Source organism: Nomascus leucogenys, chromosome X (genome assembly GCF_006542625.1).
Source record: "Nomascus leucogenys isolate Asia chromosome X, Asia_NLE_v1, whole genome shotgun sequence".
Classification (NCBI taxonomy): Eukaryota; Metazoa; Chordata; class Mammalia; order Primates; family Hylobatidae; genus Nomascus; species Nomascus leucogenys.
The window spans coordinates 37,428,568-37,455,309 of NC_044406.1; the positions used below are offsets into that span (position 1 = coordinate 37,428,568).

Consider the following 26,742-nt stretch of genomic DNA (forward strand, 5'->3'; position numbering starts at 1 on the left):
GGTCGAAGGATGGTGTGGAAGTTTGGGGTAGACGTCCAAGACTGCAGTAATGCTATGCCCACCCACTTCAAATGTGTCAACTCAAGTAAATTGCTGGGAAGTGAAGTCATGGGCAAAACCCCCAAAATACCCTGGCAAAGAAAGAAGATTGTGTTTCAGTTGCAATCACCTACCCTAGTCCCTTTCTGAGGGCCTCTGGCACTGCTCGGGCTCACTGCCCTTGTCTGATGGGGTAGGATCTCCCAGAGGAGACAGCTAATTATACTTTAATGAGGTGACTTACAGACACTGGAAAAGGAGTTGGCTGGTACACTCCCATATATAGCAGCTCTCTCGAGGATACAGTCTGTGAATAAATGGTACCAGAACCCTCTTGAGCCATGGAATTCAAATGCTGGTGCAATAGGAGACATGGTCACACAAGGGCAGGGTCCAGCCAGAGTACTTCAGTTAAAGAGATTCCTCCAATTCACAATCTGCCCAGAAATGCCCCCAAGACGGGGCTTCCCCCTAAAGCCTCCCTACTAACAGATGCTTTGTTTTCTCTTCACGCAAACAGGGTAGTGCCTACCATAATTCAGCACAAGCCAGGCTTGTTTGTTCTCTTCTTCCCTCTACCCTATTCCTAGAACCTTCCAGAGACACAGGAGGCTCATTACTTTCTGATTTCTCTCACTGCCACCCAGGTGAAGACCTATGGACTTGGAAGATGCATGGCCCAAAGCCCACTGCAGGCATGCCTTGCCACTGAAATCTCCTGTGGGGTGGTAAAGAAACCATCACCCTCCCACAGGGACCCCCAGGTCTACCAGCAACCTAACTTCTAGTAGCATATTCACCTGTCTAAGAGAGTTTTGTAGGCAGAGTTTTGTAGGTCAGCCCTCAACAGGTGTTAGCACCTGAGCTCTGCTGATACTTCTTTTACTTCTCTTGTAAAACAGAGTAGGGGTTAAATAGAGGGTATTGGATTTGGCAGCTACAGCCCCTTGGGACTTTTTTTTTTTTTTTTTTGAGACGGAGTTTCATGTTGTTACCCAGGCGAGAGTGCAATAGTGCCGTCTGGGCTCACTGCAACCTCTGCCTCCCCGGTTCAGGCGATTCTCCTGCCTCAGTCTCCCAGGTTCAGGCGATTCTCCTGCCTCAGCCTCCCAAGTAGCTGGGATTACAGGCACCTGCCACTAAGCCCGGCTAATTTTTTTTGTATTTTTAGTAGAGACGGGGTTTCACCATGTTGGCCAGGCTGGTCTCGAACTCCTGACCTCAGGTGATCTGCCCACCTCGGCCTCCCAAAGTGCTAGGATTACAGGTGTGAGCCACAGCACCCAGCCGGGACTGTTTTTACTGGAGGAGGGGGAGAAGACACATAGTGGGGAAAGCGTTCTTTCAATATGCAGATGCTTCAGGGAGAACCAAACTATTTCACTGGTATTCCCCCGTACCACCGGAACTGGTGCTTGGAGTGGAAGGGAAGTGAGATCAGTCGATTAGTCACCAACACCATCATCAGCATTGCCAGAGAGGTTGAGAGCAGACATCATGGAATCAGACAGCTTGCTGGCAATTTTATCTGCAAATGGAGAAATACAGGCAATCTTTTTGTGGCTGGCTTGCCACCAGGAGGCCTGCTGACGCTGGCCTACATCTACCTTGGTCTACATCAAGCTCCTGAACTGGCTCACTTACCCCCAAACACTACCACAAAACTGGTGAGTGCTGGAAGCCACTGCTCAGCTTCACAGGTAGGCAATCCATTTTTCTATCTGTGAAATGATCATCCCAACACAGCTTCTATCTCAGGGTTTCAGACTCACTGGGCTCCAAGTATTTTTGTCCAAATACCAAAGCGATAATTTTCTTTTACTGTGTCAAACTTAGCGCTCTACCATTACCCTCAAAACAAAGCTCTCACAGCAAAGGGCAACATGGCCGTATGTTCACCATAAGCCTGAACGTTTACCACGCACACCTCCCATCCCCCAGACACACCCTGTTGTTCCTCAGGATGGCCCCCAGACTTCACCTCCTCCAAGAGGCCTTCTCTGATCACCCCTATCCGACCACCATCCCCAGGCCGGGTTAGGTTCCCTCACTGTGCTTGCTGGATCTTCAACGTGATTACTATGTGCTCGTGCTGCCAAGGCCTGTTTTCTTGTCTCCTCCTCACTCCCTAATAAGACTAGGAGTTCAAAGGCAATTCATCTGAATTCCCAGGACTCAGTGTGGAGCCAGGCCAAGAGTGAATGTCTGATTGTGTATGTTTGGTTACAGAACACAATCTAGTTCAAAGAATAGGGCTGATGGGGTCAATCAACCCAAAGTCTGTATTTTGGCTCCATCAACTACAAGTTGTCTTACCTTCAGTGCATCACTTAATGTCTCTGGACCTCAGTTTTCTCACTTATCAAATAAGGGTAAGACTTTTGCAATGAGTTAGTGAAAATAAGTACAGCATGGAAACCCAAATGGGCCAGCTACACAATGTACCACCATTAAAACAAGGGGAAGAAGTTCTTTTGTGTATTAACATAGACATATCCCTAAGATATACTGAGTGGAAAAATGATAGGGCAAAACCATGTGTCCAGTAGATTGGCATTTGTGTGGAAAAAGAGAACAAAGAATATATAGATATTTGCTTGTGTGTCTCAGGAAAGACACAATAAACTAACTGGCTGACGAGGGGGCTGTCTGGATGACTAGCGGGTGGGAGAGATTTTACTGCATATCCTCTTGTACCTGTAGGATTTTGAGTATATTGCCTATTGATAAAGTAAAAATTATATATAGCCTGCAAGCTACCTAACACATAGAGAGTACCTGATAAATAAATGGTCATTATTTGATACATAGACTAGGCAGGCCAGTGGTTCGCCCAGTGTGATCCCCAGAGAAATAGCATCAGCTGGGAACCTGTTAGAAATACAAATTCTAACAGGCCCCGCAGAAGACCTACTCAATTAGAAACTATGAGGGAGGGGCCCAGAAAGCTGTGTTTTTAACAAACCCTCCAGGGAATCCTGATGTGAGCTGAAGTTTGAGAACCACTGTGCTAGTAGTTGAGCCTCCTAGCTCATCCCTGCCCCCAACTCTAGACTGGAGCGGGACACAGAGAGATACTCATTCAGGAGCCCCAATCAAGATCCCAGGTGGGGCCACGTGCGGTGGCTCACGTCTGTAACCCTAGCACTTTGGAAGGCCGAGGCAAGTGGATCAACTGAGGTCAGGAGTTCGAGACCAGCCTGGCCAACATGGCGAAACATCGTCTCTACTAAAAATACAAAAATGAGCCGGACATGGTGGCAGGTGCCTGTAATCCCAGCTACTCATGAAGTTGAGGAAGGGGAATCGCTTGAACCCAGGGCGCAGAGACTGCAGTGAGCCAGGAAAAAAAAAAAAAAAAAAAAAAGATCCCATGTGGGCCCTTTTTAGAGCACAGGGTTGGTCAGGGGCTCCCACCTGCACGTTTCTGCATCTTCTTCTTATTTTTCAGGGCAGATGCCAGAGCCTGGCCCTGTTGCAGGGGGTCCGTCTCCATGATCCTCTGCAGCACTGGGCGGCGGTCCACTGAGCAGACATCCACCATATTGTTGCTCTTAGGGTGGTGGTCCACATTGCGTTTAGCCCACCCCATCTGATGACGGTTCGGATTGGTGCAATACCCAGTGAGATCTCCAATCTAGGGAGAGACAGAAAACATAACGTTGAGGTCTTAACCCCCAGAGAACCTCCAAAGACTTCTGCAGAAAAGGTAGGGACGCAGGCTTGGGTAAGAACAGGAGCCTGGAGCCATGTGGAACTAGGCTCCAATTCTGGCCCCACCACACTCCAGCAGGTGCTTAGTTAACTCTCAGCCTCAGTTTCCTATCTGTCAAATGGGGGGTGGATAAGGGGTAGTTTGCATGGCTTTTACAAGAATAAAATGAAAAAGTAGGCCGGGCACGGTGGCTCATGCCTATAATCCCAGCACTTTGGGAGGCCGAGACAGGCGGATCACAAAGTCAAGAGATAGAGACCATCCTGGCCAACATGATGAAACCCCATCTCTACTAAAAATACAAAAATTAGCTGGGCATGGTGGCACACACCTGTAGTCCCAGCTACTAAGGAGGCTGAGGCAAGAGAATTGCTTGAACCTGGGAGGCGGAGGTTGCAGAGAGCCGAGATCACACCACTGCACTCCAGCCTGGTAACAGAGACTCCGTCTCAAAAAAAAAAAAAATTTTCTGGCAGGCACAGTGGTTCACTAGGATTAGGTCTGTAATCCTAGCACTTTGGGAGGCCAAGGCAGGAGGATCACTTGAGCCCAGGAGTTTGAGACCAGCCTAAGCATCAAAATGAGACCTTCGTCTCTACAAACAATTCTGTTAAAAATTAGCTGGGAGGCTGGGCGCGGTGGCTCACTCCTGTAATCCTAGCACTTTGGGAGGCTGAGGCGGGCAGATCACTTGAGGTCAGGAGTTCCAGACCAGCCCAGCCAACATGGTGAAACCCTTTCTCTACTGAAAATACAAAAATTAGCCAGGCATGGTAGGCGGTGCCTATAATCCCAGCTACTTGGGAGGCTGAGGCAGGAGAATCATTTGAACCCAGGAGGTACAGGTTGCAGTGAGCCAAGACTGCACCACTGCACTCCGGCCTGGGCAACAGAGCAAGACCCTGTCTCAAAAAATAAAAATAAAAACAAAATTAGCTGGGCATGGTGGCTTGCATCTGTAATCCCAGGCACTTGGGAGGCTGAGGTAGGGGGATTGCTTGAGCCCAGAGTTCAAGGCTGTAGTGAGCCAAGATCACACCACTGCACTCCAGCCTGGGTGCCAGAGCAAGACCCTGTCTTAAAAAAAAAATTTTTTTTTTTGACATCTACTTTGTGTCCAGCTCTGTGTGGGGCAATGCTGGGGACAAAGAAATGAGTGACTCCATTTCACCTTTTTTTTTTTTTTTTTTTTTTAGACAGAGTTTCGCTCTGTCGCCCAGGCTGGAGTGCAGTGGCATGATCTTGGCTCACTGTAGCCTATGCCTCCTAGGTTCAAGCAATCCTCCTGCCTCAGCCTCCCAAGTAGCTGGGATTATAGGCGTGCATCACCACACCTGGCTAATTTTTTTTATTTTTAGTAGAGATGGGGTTTCACCATGTTGGCCAGGCTGGCCTCGAACTCCTGACCTCAGGTGATCCACCTGCCTTGGCTTCCCAAAGTGCTGGGATTACAGGCATGAGCCACCGCGCCCGGCCTCAGTTCCATCTTCAGGAAACAACCAGGCTAAAGAAGATACAATGATCTATACCACTAATCAGAGTATGGTAACTGCCCATTAGAAACATGAAGGATGAGTGACTGAGGTTAGGGACGATAGTGGTGGTCAACATACTACTGATGGGGAGGGGTCATTCCTGACTGAACACTGAAAAAACATAGAGCACACCCGAGTACCAAAAAAGTGTCTGTCTCTGGCTGGGCGCAGTGGGTCACACCTGTAATCCAAACACTTTGGGAGGCCAAGGAGGGCGGATCCCTTAGGGTCAGGAGTTCAAGACCAGCCTGGCTGACATGGCTGGGTCCTGGACCACGTGCTCCTGACCCCCTTGCCCAGAGAACTCCTCAGCTTTCAAGACGTGGCTTGATAGGGTTTGGCTGTGTCCCCACCCAAAAATCTCATCTTCAATTATAAACCCCATAATTCCCACAATCCCTACATGTCAAGGGAGAGACCAAGTGGAAGTAATTGAATCATAGGGGTGGTTTCCCCCATGTTCTTATCATGATAGTGGGTTCTCATGAGATCTGATGGTTTTATGTGTTTGGTAGTTCCTCTTGTGTTCATTCTTCTTCCTGCCACCTTGTAAAGAAGGTGCCTGCTTCCCCTTCACCTTCTGCCATGATTGTAAGTTTCCTGAGCCCTCCCCAGCCATGCTGAACTGTGAGTCAATTAAATCTCTTTCCTTTATAAATTACCCAGTCTCAGGCAGTTCTTTACAGCAGTATGAAAACGGACTAATACATGACTCAAGCAAGACTTCCTTGACCCACAGGTAGTACAGGTTAGGGTCCTTGGATCCATGCTGTGCCAACCTCGAACCCTATCCGCACCCTATGAGTCTCCCATCACAGTGCGGATGTCTGTGTCTGAAACCCACTAAAATATGAACTCCTCAAGGGCAGGGATAGGGGATGGACTGGCAAAAGAAGAGGCTGAAAAAACCTCTAGGAGTCATCATATCATGCCCTGCAGATCTTCAATAGCAGGCCACAGGCATATGGACTTGATTGTGTAGGTGCTGGGGAGCCATGAAATCAGTTTAAGCAGGGGAGGTGACATGGTCAGACTGGGCCATTAGAAACCAGGGGACACGGCCGGGTGCAGTGGCTCACGCCTGTAATCCCAGCACTTTGGGAGGCCGAGGCAGGTGGATCACCTGAGGTCAGGAGCTCAAGACCAGCCTGGCCAACATAGTGAAACCCCATCTCTACAAAAAAAAAAAAATTAGCCAGGCATGGTGGCGGGTGCCTGTAGTCCCAGCTGCTCCAGAGGCCGAGGCAGGAGAATTGCTTGAACCCAGGAGGCAGAGGTTGCAGTGAGCTGAGACCACGCCACTGCACTCCAGCCTGGGTGGCAGAGCGAGTTTCCGTCTCAAAAAAAAAAAAAAAAAAAAACAGAAAGAAAGAAACTTTGGGACATATGTCCAAGTGAGGGCTGGAAGCTTAGTTTAGGGTTACAGGAATGGTAGGGATGAAAAGGATGAAAAGCTTGTCAAAAGATTTAGGAGGGAGAAGACATAGGTCTTGCTGACTGACAGAGTATAAGATCCCAGGCCAGGCATGGTGGCTCACACCTGTAATCCTAGCACTTTGGAAGGCCGAGGCAGGCAGATCACCCGAGGTCAGGGGTTCGAGACCAGCCTGGCCAACATAGCAAAACCCTGTCTCTACTAAAAATACAAAAATTAAGCCGGGTGTCGTGGTGCATGCCTGTAATCCCAGCTAATTGGGAGGCTGAGGCAGGAGAATCACGTGAACCTGGGCGGCGGAGGTTGCAGTGAGCCAAGATCACGCCACTGCACTGCAGCCTGGGTGACAGAGTGAGACTCTGTCTCAAAAAAAAATAAAAAAAAATAAAAAATAAAATAAAATAAAACCCTGGTACTAGTTAGGGAGAAGAAAGAGTCGTTTGCAAGTTGGACAACTGGGTGGCTAGACAGTGATACCTGTTCTATGGGCTAGAACCAGGGCTGGGAAAGCTGCCTTAGAGAGCATGCCTGCTTCCTGGACCTGTCATTGCTTGGTAAAGGATGCACGAGGCCACGCATCCAGAAGCCCACAGGGAGCGAGTGAACCACCCACATCTCACCACATGAAAGGCAGGTAAAAGGGACTGACCACTTCCCAGAGCCCTGGGGAGACAAGAGGGTTGCCATGAACAAAGATGACAGGTACCTTATACACGGTGGTTTTATTTTCAATGGCATCTGCTATTTTCGTCATCGGAGAATGCAGCAACTTGATCTCCATTTCAAGTGGGTCCGTGTCACCCAACAGCTCATCAGATTCTCCAGTGGCCAAGCCTTTAACACAACCAACACCACTGTCAGGGCCCTGGCTCCCCTCTGTTGCCAGCCCCCTGGTCAGGCCTTAGTGAAAAGGATACATGGATGCTTCCCAGGGGAGTCAGGTGCAGGAACTTTTTCACTCCTGCTGAGAGGCCACATCACCAAGAATTAAAAGCATGGGTTTTGCAGTAGGATATTCACTTGCTGGGAGCTGGACTCAGAGCTTCAGCTTCCTCATTTGGAAAATGGGAATTCCACAAGCCCTCTTCACACTGGGCTGCTGTGAGACATGGCAGATGTCTGTAATGCTCTGGCCCAAGATGCTGCTCTGCAAATGGCAGGCACTGGGATTCCTTCCCCAGGACCAGACTTTCTCCTCCTCTCTCTGGCCCCTTGCCTGGAGCTGGCCTCTACTGCAGCCCTAGATGGGCCCACTGCCCAGTGCCCCACTACCCTCATGCCTGCTTCTATAATTTTGCCCCTATTCCCTACCCTTGGCCTTCTAATCCCTACTCACCCTTCAAGATCCAGCACTAGGGCCAACTCCTCCAGGAAACCCTCACCACTAAACCTGTTCCTCACTGTCTTCTCAATTTCTCAGACCTCAGTCTTTTGCCAAAATGTATTCTCAGTGATGGAGCACCTCTTGCCCCCACATCCAGCCAGGGTCAAGCATCATCATAAGAACATAAACTCAAACCCCTCTCAACTGCCCTACTTAACAGAAGAGGAAACTAAGGCCAGATACAGTGGCTCATGTCTGTAATCCCAGCACTTTGGGAGGCCAAGGCAGGCAGATTGCTTGAAGCCAGGAGTTCGAGACCAGCCTGGCCAACATGGCAAAACCCCATCTCTACTAAAAATAAAAAAAATTAGCCAGGCATGGTGGTGCACACCTATAGTCCCAGCTACTCAGGCGGCTGAGGCACAAGAATCACCTGACCCCAGGAGGCAGAGATTGCAGTAAGCCAAGATCATACCACTGCACTCCAGCCTGGGCAACAAAGCAAGATTCTGCCTCAAAAAAAAAAAAAACACAAAAAGAGGAAACAAATTCAGAAAGGGGGCTGAATTTGTGGCCCAAAGCCACATGGAATACAAACTAGAAAGCAGACAAGTCCTCTTAACCTCGTGTGTAATACAAGGACACTAAAAGACCCAGAGAAGGAAAACTACTGGACCTCAAGAGAAAAAACAGAGAATCTAGAAGCCAGGCTAGCCAGGGCTTCCTCAACTACCCTATAATGTCTACAGACAAGCCCAGAGGGCACTGGATACCTTTCTTAGGCAGTGTAGAGAATGAAGCAGGGAGCCACAAGCCAGGGCTGCAGAGAGTAATATCTGAGGAGAGCAAACATTCTCAGGAGTTTCTGAGAGTCACATCTCTGTTCCCCAGCAAATAATCATCTTAATAAAAACTGACATTTACTGAGCATCTATTTACTATATGCCAGGCACTGTTGTTCTAAATGTCTTTTACATTATTAAATAAATCCTCATAACTACCTTATCGGGTGGACTTACTGTCCCCAATTTTACAGATGACATCATTGAGACAAAGAAGTGAAGTAATTTGTTTAGCATCACACAGTAAAAAGGAAACAAAGCTCGGATTTGAATCCAGGCAGTCTATACTTTTGGACACCCAGCTCCTCTGAGCTGGAAGAGTCTTCAACAGGGCAGGAGAACTGGGTCAAAGGCCACCTCTGCTGGCATCTTTTTGGCAAATATCAGCTTTCTGTGACTTGGGTACCTTACTCACCGATAGGGGTAAGAAGGAAAATCTAGAAATGGACCTGAAATGGTTGTGAAAAAGCCTAAGGCAACATTAGAGAGTTTTTGAGAGAACGTCTCAGTCCATTCCAGGTCCCAAGAGACAGGAATGGAGCCTCACATTTCCAGAGCACCTCAATGGGTACCAGGCACTTTTTCTTTCGTATTTACCAAAAGCTCGCAACCACCCTCCCCCAACCTGCGCTGCCAGGGCCAGATTAGAATTCCCCACCTTGCAAGAAAAGAAATATTAGGCCTCAAGCTGCTTAAGCAACTTGCCCAAAGCCCAAATAGGGCCAAGGAAGCGGAAGGTCAAACGTGGAATTTGCTGTCAGGTCTGTGTGGCCCCACTAGTGCAAGACCAAGTGCACCCACTCTGCCCACACTTACATTCCATGGTGTCTTCATTGGCCTGTTCAGTATCCTCAATGTCAAAGACCTCGGTCATTTCCTTAACGATCTCAGCACTGAGATGGGTGGGCAGAGTGTGAGTGGCTGGTGGTGGTATATAGAAGCTGATCTTCCCGCTGCATTGGAAGATAGGGGGGATTAGTGGTGCTGTCACTGACAGAACCAATGACAATCCAAGAGACAATGAGTTTGCAGGCCAGAAACAGCAACGGAACAAGAAAACCCAGACCGTGGCTTCTGAACAAGAAGGAGTTGAGTTGCTGGATAATCACCGGGCATAAAGTCTCGAGCAGGACATGACCTGGCACCTTGGCCATCCTCTGCCCCAAGACCCAGGAAGTCAAGCTGCCCCAGTGGCAATGAGCACAGATGAGCCCCTTTGGGGAGCCAGGCTCCCAGCGGGCCTCACCCTTACCCCTAACCCCCTCCTCACCTCACCCAGTCAGCTAGGACAGCTTTGGCCGCCTGTTCCTGACTGTATAAGCCTCCCTTCTTCTTCTTCCCCAAACGGTGGGCCACTGCCGTCAGAAAGTGCTCAGTGGTCTGGAACCCAGAGATGCCATAATAGTTGGAAATCTGGTGAAGGGAGGAAGGAGAAAAGTCAGGAGGAGGAATGAAGGGCCCTTGGAGTAAGGCAGGGCATCAGCCAGGGCTCTGCTGCGGACCTCCTCCAGGTTGCAGCGCTGCAGGATGGTCTCCACTGGGGTCACAGGGTCTGCCAGCTTCTGCACGTGGACGCAGTTACGCAGGATGGTGCCCACCTCTGAGTTGGGCCCTGGGACAATGCCTGGAGCATCCAACAGCCGGATGAACTTGTCCAGGTAGACCTCCTGCATGAATCTGGGGTGGGGAAGAAGAAAGCCCGGATATGTCTGGCATCGTAGAGGCCCCAATCATCGTAGAGGCCTGGGATGTGGGGGTGTAAAGGAGTGAGGGGAGGGTGTATTAGAGACGAAGGTGGAGAGATGTAGAGCTGGAGGAGGGGTGACTGGGGCTCTACAGACTTGAGGCTGATTCTAATCTAGCCTCTGCCACTGGGGACTGAGCTGCAGGACCTTGGGCAAGCTTAACTCTCCAAGCCTCAGCTGCTTCATCCAGTCAACAGAGCTCCCATTAGTAGCCCAATCTTGCATCATTATTCAGAAGCTTCAAGGCGCTAATGGGAACCACCCATGTAGGGACCTGGCCTACACCTAGGGTGTATCAGGAAAATGAGGACTATGAGACTCCCATGCCTGGGGAAAGCATCAGGGGATGGTCCACGATAAGGAAAGGGACAGGGGCTGAAGGCACAGGAGCTGGGGGAAAATGGTAGGGTCAAGGAATTGTGGAGTGGAGGAGCAGGCAGGTGCTTACTTGGTAATTCCAGGAACAGCTCCCACGCTGCATGCGCGGCTGCGCTTCAGGCTATTGATCAGGCTGCTCTTCCCAACATTGGGAAGACCTACAAAGTAGCAGCAGATGTCTCAGGGCAGAAGAGGCCCTCAGGAACACTCAGGCCAGCCTGTGTGAGGGAGGCCTAGCCAGGGGCAGTAACCAGGCCATGCGGAAGCCAAAAAATGGAGCTTGGCCTCCTCCCTTCCCACCCCAGGCCCTGACGAAGCCCCTACAGGGCCTTTCTACCTCTCCCCTCCATTTGTGAGCATGCTAGATAGGTATGTCCCTCTTTCTAGACCTGACACCAACCTCCCACCCACAATCAGCCAGGCTCAATGCAAGGCCTCAGTGGCACAGTCCAACAGAAGGTGGACATCGAGAAATGTCTAAGAAACAGAGAACAACCTGTCTGGGTGTATCATTCCATGGATGGGGATGGAGGTCATCTCCAAATGACAGTCTCTCTGTGCAGCTGTCTACCTGAGGTATGTATTTTGCTGTTTGGGCATCTGTCAGCCATTCTCAGCCTGTGGATGTCTTTGTGTTTCCCCTCACTGGGCCTCATTCTCACCGTTCTCTTTCTGTATGTGCTCAATTTACATGTGTGTACTATTGTCTCAAGCATATGCTTGTTTCAACCCGAGAAAGCTGATTGCCTAAAGAAAAAAGAAGTGTATGTCTAAGTATACCTCTCGTACATGAAGCCTCTGCACACCTCTCTCCCCCCTCCCTCTCTCTAGGTCATTCTCATTCTAAATATCACCATGCATGAAAGTCTCTACACATCTCTCTCTCTCTCTCTCTCTCTCTCTCTCTTTCGGTCATTCCCATTCTCAGTATCACCACTTTTTCCTTTTCTTGTCTCTCTCCCACTCAGTCTCTTTCTCTATCTTATCTTTGTTTCTCTCTGTGTCTCTGTATCTAAGCACCTCTTTCTCTGCCAATTTGTCTGTCTCTCATTCTGGCCATTGTTCTTTTCTCTCTGATTCTCTCCACCCCACCAATCCTGCCTCTATTTGTAATTCCCTCCATGCCAACTCCTGTCAGCCTCTGTCCATGCTCCTCGTCTCTGTGGGCTGGTCACTTCGTGGATGCCTCTCTGTATGTGTCTCACAGTGTCTCTTCTACTCTCTCCCTGTCTGCGCCTCCTTAACCTCCTCTCTGTATGTCTCTATTTCTCTCTGCACAGGTACACATACCTGCCTCATTGTGACATGTCTGTGTATTTGTGTCCCTCTGTGACTGTGAGCATGTGATTATGTTCGAGGGTCAAACTGTATGTGGGCACATGCGTGTCTTCTTTTTTTTGAGACAGAGTCTCGCTCTGTTGCCCAGGCTGGATCTCAACGGTGGCACGATCTCAACTCACTGTAACCTCCACCTCCCAGATTCAAGCGATTCTTCTGCCTCGGGCTCCCGAGTACCTGGGATTACAGATGCCCGCCACCACACACAGCTAATTTTTGTATTTTTAGTAGACATGGGGTTTCGCCATGCTGGTCTCAAACTCCTGACCTCAAATGATCTGTGCGCCTCAGCCTCCCAAAGTGCTGGGGCTACAGGCATGAATGAGCTGCTACATCCAGCCCTCCTTGTGGTTCTATGCGCGTTGGGGGAGCAGCATTGGGGTGGGTGTGTGTGGGAAGGGCTTGGTCTACATGCATTTTGACTCTGGTTCTGTCTCTCTAGATGTGCCTCCTCTGGATCTCTGGGTCTGTAGTGTGGGTCTGCGTATGTGTTTGTGGATCTGTATGTGTACTTAAGAGCTATGTGTATGTGTTCCTCTGTATGTACAGCCTTGTCCAGTCTGCTTCCATGTATATCTCTCTCTGAATCTGTCTCTATCCCTGCAGTGTGTTTGTCTCTCTCATTCTTTCTTTGGGAACACATGTCTGCCTCTCTACATACATGGGTTATCTCTACCCTTCCTATGTCTCCCTTGACAGATCTCTGTATGCATGTCTGTTTCTATGTCCTTTTTGGTGTTTCTGATTGTATCTCCCTCTTTACTTGCCTCCATCATGTAAATTTGTCTCCTCTTTCCATTCCCCACCAATCCTGCCATCTGGCTTCCCAGTGCGTTCTCTGTGTCTTCTTCTGTATCTATCCCGGTATGCGTACCTATACCTTCTCAGTGTCTAGCTCTCTCTCCAATGTCTTTCTCACGTGGCTTCACATTCTCTCTCTGGTAATCTATCTCTGCCTCTCTCAATTTCCCTACTCCATTCCCATCATCCCTCCCTCAGGAACCTGTGTTCCAGAAAGGCCCAGGTTTGATCCTCAGCTCTGCCTTGTCTTGCACAGGGCTGGGCTCCAAAAGTCCCCTTGCCCTTCTCTGGGCCTCACTCAGAATTCTCATCTGTAAAAGGTAGATGGTCACCCCACCCTCCCATAGCTCTGATAGGATGAGATGGTACCAACTCCAAGCCTGGCACCCTGCATTTGCTCCATGGATCTAATACTCAATACACAGTGATGCCCACCCATCCAAGTTACAAATCACGAAACCCTTCCTGAACCACTCCTCTCTTCCCCCAAAAGACAATGAAGCTCCCAGGATCCTTTCACCCAGTGAAGTGTCCACCCAAGAAAGAAGCTTGAGCCCCATGACCATCCAGCAGGTCTTACCCACAACACCCACACGAATGTGGGTGCGCACTTCACCAAGGCGGCAATAGTTCCCCAGAACCCTCATGAGGTTTTCAGCTCCAAAGCAGGCTTTGCTTTTCAGCAGTGACTCAGAGGCCTGATCTACTGGCATGCTGCAACGATTCTGGGAAAAAAAATGAATATTACAGAAGAGACGTCAGGTAGCAGATGAGGTCTGAGCCCAGATTTCCAACTTTCAGGGCCTCCCTATGATCACTGAGCTCCTCAGCCTGAAACGGAAGGCTTCTCACACAGATCTTGAACACGTGTCACTTCCCCATTCCCCTCCACTGTCTTTGTGTCTCCAGTCTTCTCTGCCCCTGCCTCTGCTTCGACACATGTCACTTGCCTCCCTCGGCAGTGGCAGGATGGCATCCTGGCTCTAAATAGGCCAGGTTTGAGCTCCAGGTCTACTTCTCACAGGCCTATGTCCAGCAAAGCCTGCTTCCCTTCTCCAGGCCTCAGTGCCCTGTGTACACAACAGGGATGCCCACCCTCCCTGCCTGCGCAAGGATGAGAGGGAGCCTGGCCCACAGCCTACCCTCCCTCAATTCCTCACACAGGACAAGGCCATCCCAACCTTTACTCCTGATGCCACCTCCTCTGCCCAGAATTCCCTCCCTCCTCTTCCCTTACTTTTTTTCTTTGAGACAGAGTCTTACTGTCACCCAGGCAGGAGTGTGGTGGCGCAACCTTGGCTCACTGCAACCTCCACCTCCTGGGTACAAACGATTCTCATGCCTCAACATCCCAAGTAGCTGGGACTACAGGCATGCACCACCGCACCCGGCTAACTTTTGTATTTTTAGTAGAGACAGAGTTTCGCCATGTTGGTCAGGCTGGTCTCAAACTCCTGGCATCAAGCAATCTGCCCACCTTGGCCTCCCAAAGGGCTGGGATTACAGGCATGAGCCACCACGCCCAGCCAAAGCATTGTTTCCAATATCACAAAATTGGAATTAGCCCATATATCCATCAATAAGAAACAGGTTAAAAAGCTGTAGCCTTAAAGTGGAATACAAATGAAATACAGCTGTTAGAAAAGGTGGCTTCTGGCCGGGTGCTGTGGCTCATGCCTGTAATCCAGCACTTTGGGAGGCCAAGGCAGGCAGATCACTTGAGGTCACAAGTTTAAGACCAGCCTGGCCAACACGGCAAAACCACGTCTCTACTAAAAATACAAAAATTAGCTGGGTGTGGTGGCACGCACCTGTAATCCCAGCTACTCGGGAGGCTGAGGCAGCAGAATTGCTTGAACCCGGGAGGCAGAGGTTGCAGTGACCCAAGATTGCACCAGTGCACCCTAGCCTGGGTGAGAGAGTAAGACGTCATCTCAAAAAAAAAAAAAAAAAGAAAAAAAGAAAAGAAAAGGCGGCTTCTATTTTTGCCATCAAAAAGGCCAAGAAGCTGGGCACAGTGGCTCACACCTGTAATCCCAGTACTTTGGTTGGGAAGCTAAAGCAGGTGGATCACTTGAGGTCAGGAGTTCAAGACCAGCCTGACCAACATGGTAAAAACCTGTCTCTACTAAAAATACAAAATTAGCCAGGCGTGGTAGCGCATGCCTGTCATCCCAGCTACTCGGGAGGCTGAGGGAGGAGAATCACTTGAACCTGGGAGGCAGAAGTTGCAGTGAGCTGAGATCGTGCCATCCCACTCTGGCCTGGGCAACAAGAGCAAAACTCCGTCTCAAAAAAAAATTAAAATTAAAATTAAAAAAAGGCCAAGAAAATGTAAATAAGGTATCATGTTTCTGAAAGGTTTAAAAGTTTAACGCTATCAAATGTTGCCAAGGGTGTAGGAAAAGAGGCCCTCTCACACATTCATCTACCCCACTGGTGGGAGTATAAATTGGTACAGCCATCATGGAAGGCGATTCATCAGTGTCTAGGTAAAGGTAAAATGCAGAAAGGCTATGACCCAGCCACTCCCTTTCTCTACCTCACCTACAAACACACACTTGCCCATGTGCCAAGGAGACATGTGCAAGGGTTATTTGTGGAAGCCCAAGTTATAACAATAAAAAACTGGAAACTAATTGTATTCAGCATCGAAAAGGCACATCTCTATAGAAAGATGTCCAAGAGAAAAAAAAAACTAAGCCACAGAATGATATCCATAATACTTCCAAACAGTATTCCCTCTTTATATATACACTTCTATGTATATCCAAAGCACAGAATAATATTTGGAAGAAGGCCGAGTGCAGTGGCTTACGCCTGTAATCTCCGCACTTTGGAAGGCTGAGATGGGAGAGTCAGTTGAGGCCAGGAGTTCAAGACCAGCCTGGGCAACAAAGCAAGCCCACCCCCGCCGGCCCCGCCATCTCTACAAAAATAAAAAAGATAAAAATTAGCCTGGCATGGTGGCATGCACTTATAGTCCAAGGTACTCAGGAGGCTGAGGCAGGAGGATGGCTTGAGCCCAGCAGTTTGAGGCTGCAATGAGCTATCATCACGCCACTGCACTGAGGCCTGGACGACCAACTGAGACCCTGCATCTAAAATAAATAAAGTCTGGAAGAATACACACCGAACTGTCAATGGTAGTTACCTCTGGGTATGAATAAAGGAGACTAGAATTAGGGAGACTGGTGAAAGGGTATTTAAGCTTTATCTGTAGTTAATTTTATTTTTTCTACTTTATTTTTAAATAAGTTTAACATCCAATGCAAAATTGAAAAAAAAAATGTCCCTTAGTATCCAATTTCTCTCCCAGAAACAGTTTCTGTATTAATATTTTACAAAGCATACATATTTCTCTATTAATGATATAATTAGGAAGAACTGTGATTTGTTTCAAAGAGAAAAATGATTGGAGGTATACGTATTTTTTAAAGTTAACAAGTAGTTGGTTGTGCACAGTGGCTCACACTTATAATCCTAGCATTTTGGGAAGCCAAGGCTGGTAGATCACCTGAGGTCAGGAGTTCGAGACCAGCCTGGCCAACATGGTGAAACCCCATCTCTACTTAAAAAAAAAAAAAAAAAAATACAAAACTTAGCCACAATCCTGGCTATTCTAGAGGCTGAGGCACAAGAATCACTTGAACCCAGGAAGCAGGGATTGCAGTGAGCCGAGACGGTGCCACTGCACTCTAGCCTGGGTGCCAAAGTGAGACTCTGTCTCAAAAAATAAAAAATAAAGTTAGACCGGGAGGGCTGGCTCACGCCTGTAATCCCAGCACTTTGGGAGGCCAAGGTGGATGGATCACCTGAGGTCAGGAGCTTGAGACCAGCCTGGCCAACATGACGAAACCCCATCTCTACTAAAAATACAAAAATTAGCCAGGCATGGTGGCACGTGCCTGTAGTCCCAGCTACTCGGGAGGCTGAGGCAGGAGAATTGCTTGAACCTGGGGGGCAGCGGTTGCGGTGAGCCAAGATCACGCCATTGCACTCCAGCCTGGGCAACAGAGTGAGACTCTGTCTCAAATAAATAAATAAATAAACAAACAAACAAGTAGTTAACTGTATTTTACAAATTCCCTATAGACATGCTTTATCCTTACAACTGAAAAAAAAGAAATGGTTCCTGAAGAGTGATAATACAGGAAGAAATCAAGTGAAACTAATATTAAGAAGTCACTGGCCAGGCATGGTGGCTTATGCCTGTAATCCCAGCACATTGGGAGGCCGAGACGGGTAGATCACCTGAAGTCAGGAGTTCGAGACCAGCCTGGTCAACATGGCGAAACCCATCTCTACTAAAAATACAAAAATTAGCAGGGCATGGTGACGCGTGCCTGTAATCCCAGCTACTTGGGAGGCTGAGGCAGGAGAACCATTTGAACCCAGGAGGTGGAAGTTGCAGTGAGCCGAGATCGCACCATTGCATTCCAACCTGGGCAATAAGAGTGAAACTCCGTCTCAAAAAAAAAAGTCACTCGGTGGAGCAAAAAGCTCAAAGTTGAAGGCTCAGATCAATTACTAAAGGGCTGGAGGTCCCAGTCCAAGTCACCACCTCCCCAGCTCTGGCCCCAAACTACCCTGAAAGTGGCTAGATGACCCTAGCCCCAGGCTTACCAGGTTTTTGACCTGATGCTGGGTACTGGCCTTGAAAGCCACGGTTGGCAACTCATTCCGAAGGTAATCCAGCCATTTCTCCACAACCTCCTTGGGGACCAGGTCTGTGGTAAATATAGGAACAGATGGGGCTGGTAAGCAGAACAACACTTCCATGGTTCCCTCCAAAGACACCTCCACCCATACCCAAAGCTAGGCCCACCTACCATCAACAGGTCTCTCAACTGGCCCTGTCATTCCCATCCAGTCCGCAGGCTGGAGTTAGAAAGGACAGTCCGGTCTATGGGATGCGTTAGCCCTCCCTGAGGAGGCCTCTGTTCCCTCAGGGAAAATGGACAAACTAGCTATCTGGTCCCAAATGTTCTCTTTCCAAAACAGCGCCAGGAGCATCAGAGACCTCCCAAATATTGTGTTTCCCATCCCCTCTCTGGATCATTCTAGGTTGGGCCAAATGTCAAAGATAACCCTAACAAGAATGGCTATCATGTGTGAAGTACTGACCACCATGTACCAAGCATTTTATCATTAATTCTTACAACAAATCTGTGAGGTTGGGATACCCGTGGCCCATTTTACAGCTAGAGAAACAGGAGCTCTTAGAGGTGGCATGACTTATCCAGTGTCTCAGAGAAAAGAATCAGGACAGGTGGGGGGCTGAACCCCAGACCTGAGTGACTCCTGACCCCATGTGCTCCTCTGCCCCAGTCTTTGAGTTGAGGGAGGAGGAACTCTCCAGGGTTGTCCAAAAACAGAGAAGGCTCAAAATGGCAAGAACACGGGACTGAAAGGCAGACAGCCTTGGACTCCACACCTAACTTGTACCATACTCTGTGATACAGGCTTTGAAAATCAGAACAAAAATTTCTACTTTGCATGACTATTATGAGTATCACTGAGTTGCTGGGTTCAGTGTCTGGTCCAAGCTAGACGTTAAAGATGGCCTGCCCACCTTCCCTGTCACACCCAATCCTGCCTAACACCCACCAATCTTGTTCAAGACCAGGACCAGCTTCTTGTTGCCTTGTGCTCGCAGGACAGCCTCCTCCATTTGGAAGCAGCGGCAGCCTAATGGGTCTCTGGCATCCAGGACTTCCAGAATCACATCAGAGTATTCCACCACCTGCAGGGCAGAGGACCAGGGGATGAGGGCAGGGAAAGGATAGGGTAGCAGTGACACAGGCCTGTGAAACAAAAATCTCCTTCTCAGTCAGGAAAAAACAGAAATGCAGAGGAAAAGGAGCTGGACTGGAACCCTCCCCCAAAAGCCTGAAGAAATGGAACCCTGTACCTTACGGAACTCCTTGTAATAAGCCTTCCTTGTGGCCTCGTCATCCAGCTGAGGAAACATATTTAATTCCTGCAAAACTTCCTCCTAAAGGAGAAGAAAAAAAGAGAATGGTCCAGGGGAGGAGGAGGAGAGAGCGAGAAAGAGAAGCAGGGCTTTGGAAACTATAGGAGGCTTTAAAAATCATGTGAGTCCTGGCCATCAGAGAAATCCAAATCAAAACCACAATGAGATACCATCTCACACCAGTTAGAATGGCGATCATTAAAAAGTCAGGAATCAACAGGTGCTGGAGAGGATGTGGAGAAATAGGAACACTTTTACACTGCTGGTGGGACTGGAAACTAGTTCAACCATTGTGGAAGACAGTGTGGCGATTCCTCAGGGATCTAGAACTAGAAATACCATTTGACCCAGCCATCCCATTACTGGGTATATACCCAAAGGATTATAAATCATGTTACTATAAAGACACACGCACACGTATGTTTATTGTGGCACTATTCACAATAGCAAAGACTTGGAACCAACCCAAATGTCCATCAATGATAGACTGGATTAAGAAAATGTGGCACATATACGCCATGGAATACTATGCAGCCATAAAAAAGGATGAGTTCGTGTCCTTTGTAGGGACATGGATGAAGCTGGAAATCATCATTCTCAGCAAACTATCGCAAGGACAAAAAACCAAACACTGCATGTTCTCACTCATAGGTGGTAATTGAACAATGAGAACACTTGGACACAGGAAGGGGAACATCACATACCGGGGCCTGTTGTAGGGTACGGGGAGAGGGGAGGGACAGCATTAGGAGATATTACCTAATGTAAATGACAAGTTAATGGGTGCAGCACACCAACATGGCACATGGATACATATGTAACAAACCTGCACGTTGTGTACATGTACCCTAGAACTTAAAGTAAAATAATAATTTAAAAAAAAATCATGTGAGTCTCAAGCCACCAAAAAGTAGCTTTGGCCAACCAATAAAGCTGGGAACTGGAAGAAAAATGGACAGAACCCCATGGTTCATGTGTGCACCTATGTGTATGTGTGTGCTCGAACACCAGGTGGAGACCTGAGTGTGCACATGGGTGTGAAAGGGAGGGATGGAGGAGGGAGGTGTGAAAAAAACAATCTATGAGGGACACAGGATGGGGGAGGCATACACACTGCATGTCAGAAAAGGGAGTATGAGCTGGCAAGTGTGTATTCTGTGAGACAAGAACATCTGCCAAAAAGGCAGCAAGAAGCCCTAGAAGGAAGACAACAACCCCTCACATATGCTCCTCTCTGTCTCTCAATCCTCTCCTCATACTCTCGCTCCCTCTCCCCCAACCCCATCCCCTGGTCACATGTAACTCTCCCAGCCACCAGCCCCAGTCTTTAGGCTCAACCTTGGGAGAGAGGAGCTCTCCAGGGGTGTCCAGTCACGGGTAAGGCTCAAAATGGCCCTTTATCTCCCTCTATCCCTCCCTCCCTCCCTTCGTCCGTCCCCACGGTTTTCTATCCTCTTTACACTGATTCCCTTGTTCCCCTCCAACAACTTCACACCCTTCCGTCTTCCCTTTCACAGAAAAACCGCAAAAGATGCTTTGAGCAAACCTACCCAGGGGCAAGGGCTACACTCTTACCTTATGCTCAAACTCCTCCTGGCGTCTTAGGACATCCTGACAGTAGCTCTCGATGGTCCTGCGTTTTTGTCTTTCTTGCTCCCGGGCAGCTTGCTGCTTCTCCCTCATCTCCTCAACCTAACAAGTGAACACACCCTGGTACTGGAGCTGACTGGGTCTGCAGCCTAAGGGAGGGATGGGTGACAGGCAGAGGAAATGGCACGACATGGCAGAGGTGGGAGGAGCAGGGTCCAGGGAGAGGGAAGATATGACATCAGGAGATGAGGGTTTGAGAAGAAAAAGAGAGATGAAGGGAAGAAAGAGTTGCAGAGAAAGATAAAAAGAGGGTACAAAAAGCAGAGAGAGAACGTATCCTAGGCAGGCGGAACCACTTAAGACCAGAGATGGAAAGAAGCCAAGGTCCTGGGATGCTTCATCATTTAAAGATAAGGAAGAAGGCCGGGCAGGGTGACTCACACCTGTAATCTCAACACTTTGGGATGCCGAGGCAGGTGGATCACCTGAGGTCAGAAGTTCAAGACCACCCTGACCAACATGGTGAAACCCCGTCTCTACTAAAAATACAAAATTAGCTGGGCGTGGTGGTGCACGCCTGTAATCCCAGCTACTCAGGAGGCTGAGGCAGGAGAATCACTTGAACCCGGAAGGAAGAGGTTGCAGTGAACCGAGATCACACCATTGCACTCCAGCTGGGGCAACGAAGTGAAACTCCATCTCAAAAAAAAAAGAAAGAGGAAAAAGCAGCAAAAGAGACTGTCAGTGGCTAGTCAAAGAAGAAGAAGGACATCCAGGAGAGTGAGATGACAAGAAAATACACGTGCTTCAAAGAAAGCATAGCCTCAAAAGCTGAGCATTCCGATAAGATGAGGGAAGAACACTATTCATGAATGTGATGTCAGGGAAGGCGCTGATGAGGCCAGCAGCCGTAGTGTCAGCAGAGCAGTGGAAGCATAAGCCAGACAGCAATGGACTGGGTGGTGAGCAAATGCAGACATAAATCCAGTATCATGGTAACCTCCCTCTCTCCCGGCTTCCACAAATAGCCTCAACAACCCTAACAACTCTTGCCTTTGCCCTTCCATTCAACACTTCTGAGGACCTGGCATTCAAGGCAGGCCCTCTCTCTCCCCACCAAGGCAAAAAGCTTACCCTCTTCTTCTTTAATTCAGTCTCTCGATTGGCATGATCATTGGGGTGAACAAAATGAGGTGCAGAGGGCACTTTGGAGGTTGCTTTCTTCCCATTTTGCTTTGCAGGCTGGCCACCACATAAGAGAAAAAAAACAGAGGTAATGAACCCATGGAAATCACCTCAAAAAGGCAGCAAGAAGCCTTAGAAGGAAGACAACATCCCCTCATAAATGCCCCTTGTATCTCTCAATCCTCTCATCCTCTCATCCTGTCACTCCCAAGGTGAGCAGCAGGAGTTAAAGCTTCTCAGATAAGTGTAGTTGTGGGGACAAAGAAAGGAGAGAGGCAAAAAGGGCTCCATCCCCAAAGATCTGCCCATCTGGCTGGGTAGAGGTCCTCTCTCCCATAGCCAGGCAGGGACTGACAGGAGACCTCTCAGAGGGGAAGGGCAGCTGGGAAGGTTTCTCAAGGCCCAGGGATAACCTTTCTAGATAAGTGACTCTCAAAAGAGTGGTCCTCAGACCAGCAGTAGCAGCAGCACCTGGGAACTTGCTAGAAATACAAATCATTGGATGCCATGCCAGACCTACTGAATCAGAAACTCTGAGGTGGGGCCCAGCAATCGATGTTTTCCCCCATCCTCCAGGTGATTCTAGAGGACTGGTTAAAGTTTGAGAGCTTCACCCATGCTAAATTGTGAGAACCCAAGCCTTCTCTGGCCTATACCTTCTTCTCATTGCTCTTTCCCAAGCCTTACTTACCCACACCTTTCCCAGCAGGACCAGGAGATCCAGGAACCAAAGATGATGTTTTGGCCTCCCTCTTCTCCATAAGAAACAGGGACTTGAGAATCAGACAGTCTCAAATCCCAGTTGTGTTATCTTGAACCTAGGAACTTTCTCACTGACAGTTTCCTCAACCAAAACATGGGGATAATGATAATCCCTACCAAGGTAAATCAAGCACGAAGCTGCATGTGGCTTGGGAAAAATGCTGCTGATTCTCTGCTGCAGCCACCCAGAGAGGGAGGGAAAGCCAGATCCACTGACTCCAATGTGGCACTCTGTCCAGAGTCACCCAATATTTACTGGGTTTAGTGGGCCTCTCCCAGGACAAGCAACCTGTTCTTGACCTTACCCTCAACAACAGGCATACCTTACCTGAGGGTAGGGCCAACTTATCTTCTTGTGGCCCTTGGAACCTTCACCTGGCTTTTTATTTTCTACAAAAGAAAAAAAAGAAAGAAAAGAGCCGTCATCCATCTACGCGATATTTGTTGACACCTGAATCAAGGCCAGGCCACACTGGGAACCTAGCTAGGAAGCCTCAGATGCCATGTCTGTCTAGATCCAGCACAAGACAAGAGATGCGGATGCCAGCAATAGTATCAGAGGAAGTACTGGATATATTTGCAACATTATTTCATTGCAAATTCAAATAATTCTGAGAGGAATTCTGTACAGAGAGTAACCTGAATATGTGCTTGTGACTCCTCTTTCCCCCAGAACTTCCTACTGGGGGAAACTCAACAATTTAAGTGCCAGGCTGAGGTGAGGGAGCTGGCAGCATGAGAAGGTAATCTAAGGAGTCCCAGCCCACTAAGCCTGGGCAGATGCCCTCAGTATGTGGGGAAAGAACTATCCTTCCTGCTGATCCTGCTCAGGCCATTGCCTCCAAAAGGACTTGACCTACTCAGCCAAAATGCTGCCGCCTCCCTCAAATACAAAAAGGAGAGATCTACCACTTCTCCAGTCATGACTCAGCAAAGCCCAAGAACTTATGAGGCCTCTCCCCTTCTTCAATAAGAAGTCCCATCTCTCATCCCGTTCACAGTTGGCCTATTGGGAAGAATGGCTCCCTTTAATTCTTACCACCTTCACAGGGGCTCAAGGAACTCCTAGAGAGACAGGAGTTTCTGGAAGGTCAGGATATATACAAACAAATATATTATATGAGCAGCTCAAGAATACCACACAGAGAATAGGCTCCACAATCACATCAGTTGGCTCCCACTGCAGAGTTAATGTAGGAAGCAGAACTTAAGTTCTACTGCAAATTCTTTTTATTTTGAGACCGACTCTTGCTCTACTACCCAGGATGGAGTGCAGTGGTGTGATCTGGGCTCACTGCAACCTCTGCCTCCAGGGTTCAAGCGATTCTCCTGCCTCAGCCTCCTGTATTTGTATACAAAAATACAAATTTTTGTATTTTTAGTAGAGATGGGGTTTTGCCATGTTAGCCAGGCTAGTCTCGAGCTACTGCAAATTCCTAAGGAGAATCAAGAAGATACTTCAAAGCAACTGTGTGAGAAAAAAAGATTTCCCAAAACTTGACATTGAATAAAAATTCAAAAGCCGGGTGCCGTGGCGCATGCCTGTAGCCCCAGCTACATGGGAGGTTAAGGTAGGAGGATCCCTTGAGCCCAGGAGTTCTAATCCAGCCTGGGCAACATAGCAAGACCCCATCTCTTAAAAAAATACACAAACACAGACTGCTTTAACAGTCCAAACTTAAGCTGGGCACAGTAGCACCTGCCTGTTGCTAGCTGGGAGGCTGAGGCAAGAGGATCACTTGACCCTAGGAGTTCGAGAACAGCCTAGGTAACATAGTGAGACTCTGTCTCTTAAAAAAATTCAATAGAAATAGTGAAAAACAAAAAACACATCACTAACAACCAAATTAATAAGCTAGAAGACCAAAGGAGGGAGCTTACTTAGAGCAAAAATTCAAAGAAATGGAAATGATGAGCAAAAATATAAAAGAAAAAATGGACAATAGAGCCAAGAGAACTAAAATCTAAACAACAGGAGTTCCTGAGAAAAGGGTACAAATGGAGAAGCAATAATTTTCTGAAATAACAGACGAAAGTTCCTTAAGTTGAACATAGGCTTGAGGTTTCAGATTGGAAAGACACAGGCAGCAGCAAGATTAACAACCAAGGCCGGGTGCCATGGCTCACCCTGTCATCCCAGCATTTTGGGAGGCTGAGGTGGGAGGATCGCCTGACACTAGGAGTTTGAGACTAATCCAGGCAACATAGTGAGACCTTGTCTATACAAAAAAAAAGTTTAATTAACCAGGTGTGGTGGCGCACACCTGTAGTCCTAGCTCTCAGGAAGCTGAGGCGGGAGGACTGGTTGATCCCAGGAGTTCAAAGTTATAGTGAGCTATGATGGCACCACTGCACTCCAGCCTGGACAACAGAGACCCTGTCTCAAAAAAAAAAAAAAAAAAAAAAATGATTAACAACCAAAAAGACATACCCTGGACATATCCTGATGAAATTTCTGAACTCCAAAGATAAAGAGAGAAAATTCTAACCAATAGATCACTCTTACTATGTGAAGGTAAGAAAAAGACATTTTCAGGTGAGCAAAGATTACCACCTGTCTTTCTTTCCTTTCTTTCCTTTCCTTCCTTTCCTTCCTTTCCTTCCTTCCTTTCTTTCTTTCGTCCCTCCCTCCCTCCCTCCCTCTTTCTCTCTCTTTTTTTTTTTTTGAGACAGAGTCTCGCTCTGTCGCCCAGGCTGGAGTGCAGTGATGCCACCTGAGCTCACTACAACCTCCACCTCCCGGGTTCAAGGAAATCTCCTGCCTCAGCCTCTGGAGTAGCTGGGATTACAGGCGTGCACCACTGTGCCTGGCTAATTTTTTTATTTTTAGTAGAGACAGGGTTTCGCCATGTTGGCCAGGCTGGTCTCAAACCCCTGGCCTCAAGTCATTGGCTCGCCTTGGCCTCCCAAAGTGCTGGGATTACAGGCATGAGCCACCATGCCTGGCCCTGTGTTTCCTTTTGGATAAAATTACTGGCAAAATAAAAATTAAATCAGAATAAATATCCCAAGCTAAAGGAAACAAATAGTGGTGGGCAGGAAATCTACTAAAACTTATCACTGAGGCCAGGAGCGATGGCTCACAGCTATAATCCCTGCACTTTGGGAGGCCAAGGCGGGTGGATCACTTGAGGTCAGAAGTTCAAGACCAGCCTGGCCAACATGGTGAAACCCCATCTCTACTAAAAATACAAAAATTAGGAGTTTGAGACCAGCCTGCCCAACGTGGTGAAACCCCGTCTCTACTAAAAATACAAAAATTAGCCAGCTGCCTGACTTGAGGTCAGGAGTTTGAGACCAGCCTGCCCAACATGGTGAAATCCCGTCTCTACTAAAAATACAAAAATTAGCCGGGCGTGTTGGCACGCACCTGTAATCCCAGCTACTCGAGACGCTGAGGCAGGAAAATTGCTTGAACCCAGGAGGTGGAGGTTGCAGTGAGCCAAGATCGCACCACTGCACTCTAGCCTGAGCAACATAGCAAGACTCTGTCTCAAAAAAAAAAAAAATAGCCAGGTGTGATGGCACATGCCTGTTGTCCCAGCTACTCAGGAGGCTGAGGCAGGAAGACCACTTGAGCCCAGGAGGCGGAGGCTGCAGTGAGCCATGATCACACCTGCACTCTAGCCTGGCCAACAGAGTGAGACCCCGTCTCAAAAAAACAACAAGAAAAGGATTCTTAAAATCCAAGAAGCATATCATAAGGAAATAGCTCAGAACTGAAATACCAAATTATTTCAACAAAATCCAGGAATCAAGTAATGGGGGTTGGAAAAGCAAAAGCATGAAAGCATGCTAAAGGTTTCATTTTGAAAGGGTAGGTTACAAAATAGTCATTATTTAACTTTGATAAAGTGATAAATACAGAATTAATTATGTTTGATATAAATATGAATACAATTACCAACATAACTTTAATTACCAATGGAGGATTGTTTAAAAATTTCATCAAGTTAGCAAAACATAAATAAGGGAATAAAAGGAAACAAAATAAATAATAAATATAAAATAAGATGGTAGAGAGCCATGCACGGTGGCTCACACCTGTAATCCCAGCACTTTGGGAGGCTGAGGTG

The 26,742-nt window shown here is 48.1% G+C and overlaps 1 protein-coding gene across 2 annotated transcripts in view; it reads right to left on the reverse strand.

Moving 5' to 3' along the window:
• Positions 1-539: 539 nt before the first annotated feature.
• The window catches only part of GNL3L (G protein nucleolar 3 like), a 33,246-nt gene continuing 7,043 nt past the window's right edge, over positions 540-26,742 (reverse strand). For both annotated transcript variants that reach the window (XM_030806554.1, XM_003276314.4), the window contains exons 3-16: positions 22,995-23,056; positions 21,854-21,961; positions 20,705-20,821; positions 19,067-19,150; positions 18,763-18,898; positions 17,779-17,882; positions 13,733-13,877; positions 11,084-11,171; positions 10,393-10,567; positions 10,161-10,303; positions 9,707-9,843; positions 7,431-7,558; positions 3,457-3,676; positions 540-1,567 (exon numbers count right to left, since the gene is read on the reverse strand). In XM_030806554.1, coding sequence (XP_030662414.1) covers positions 1,485-1,567; positions 3,457-3,676; positions 7,431-7,558; positions 9,707-9,843; positions 10,161-10,303; positions 10,393-10,567; positions 11,084-11,171; positions 13,733-13,877; positions 17,779-17,882; positions 18,763-18,898; positions 19,067-19,150; positions 20,705-20,821; positions 21,854-21,961; positions 22,995-23,056 — 1,730 coding nt within the window. In that variant the 3' untranslated portion in view covers positions 540-1,484. The remainder of the gene's footprint in view (positions 1,568-3,456; positions 3,677-7,430; positions 7,559-9,706; positions 9,844-10,160; positions 10,304-10,392; positions 10,568-11,083; positions 11,172-13,732; positions 13,878-17,778; positions 17,883-18,762; positions 18,899-19,066; positions 19,151-20,704; positions 20,822-21,853; positions 21,962-22,994; positions 23,057-26,742) is intronic.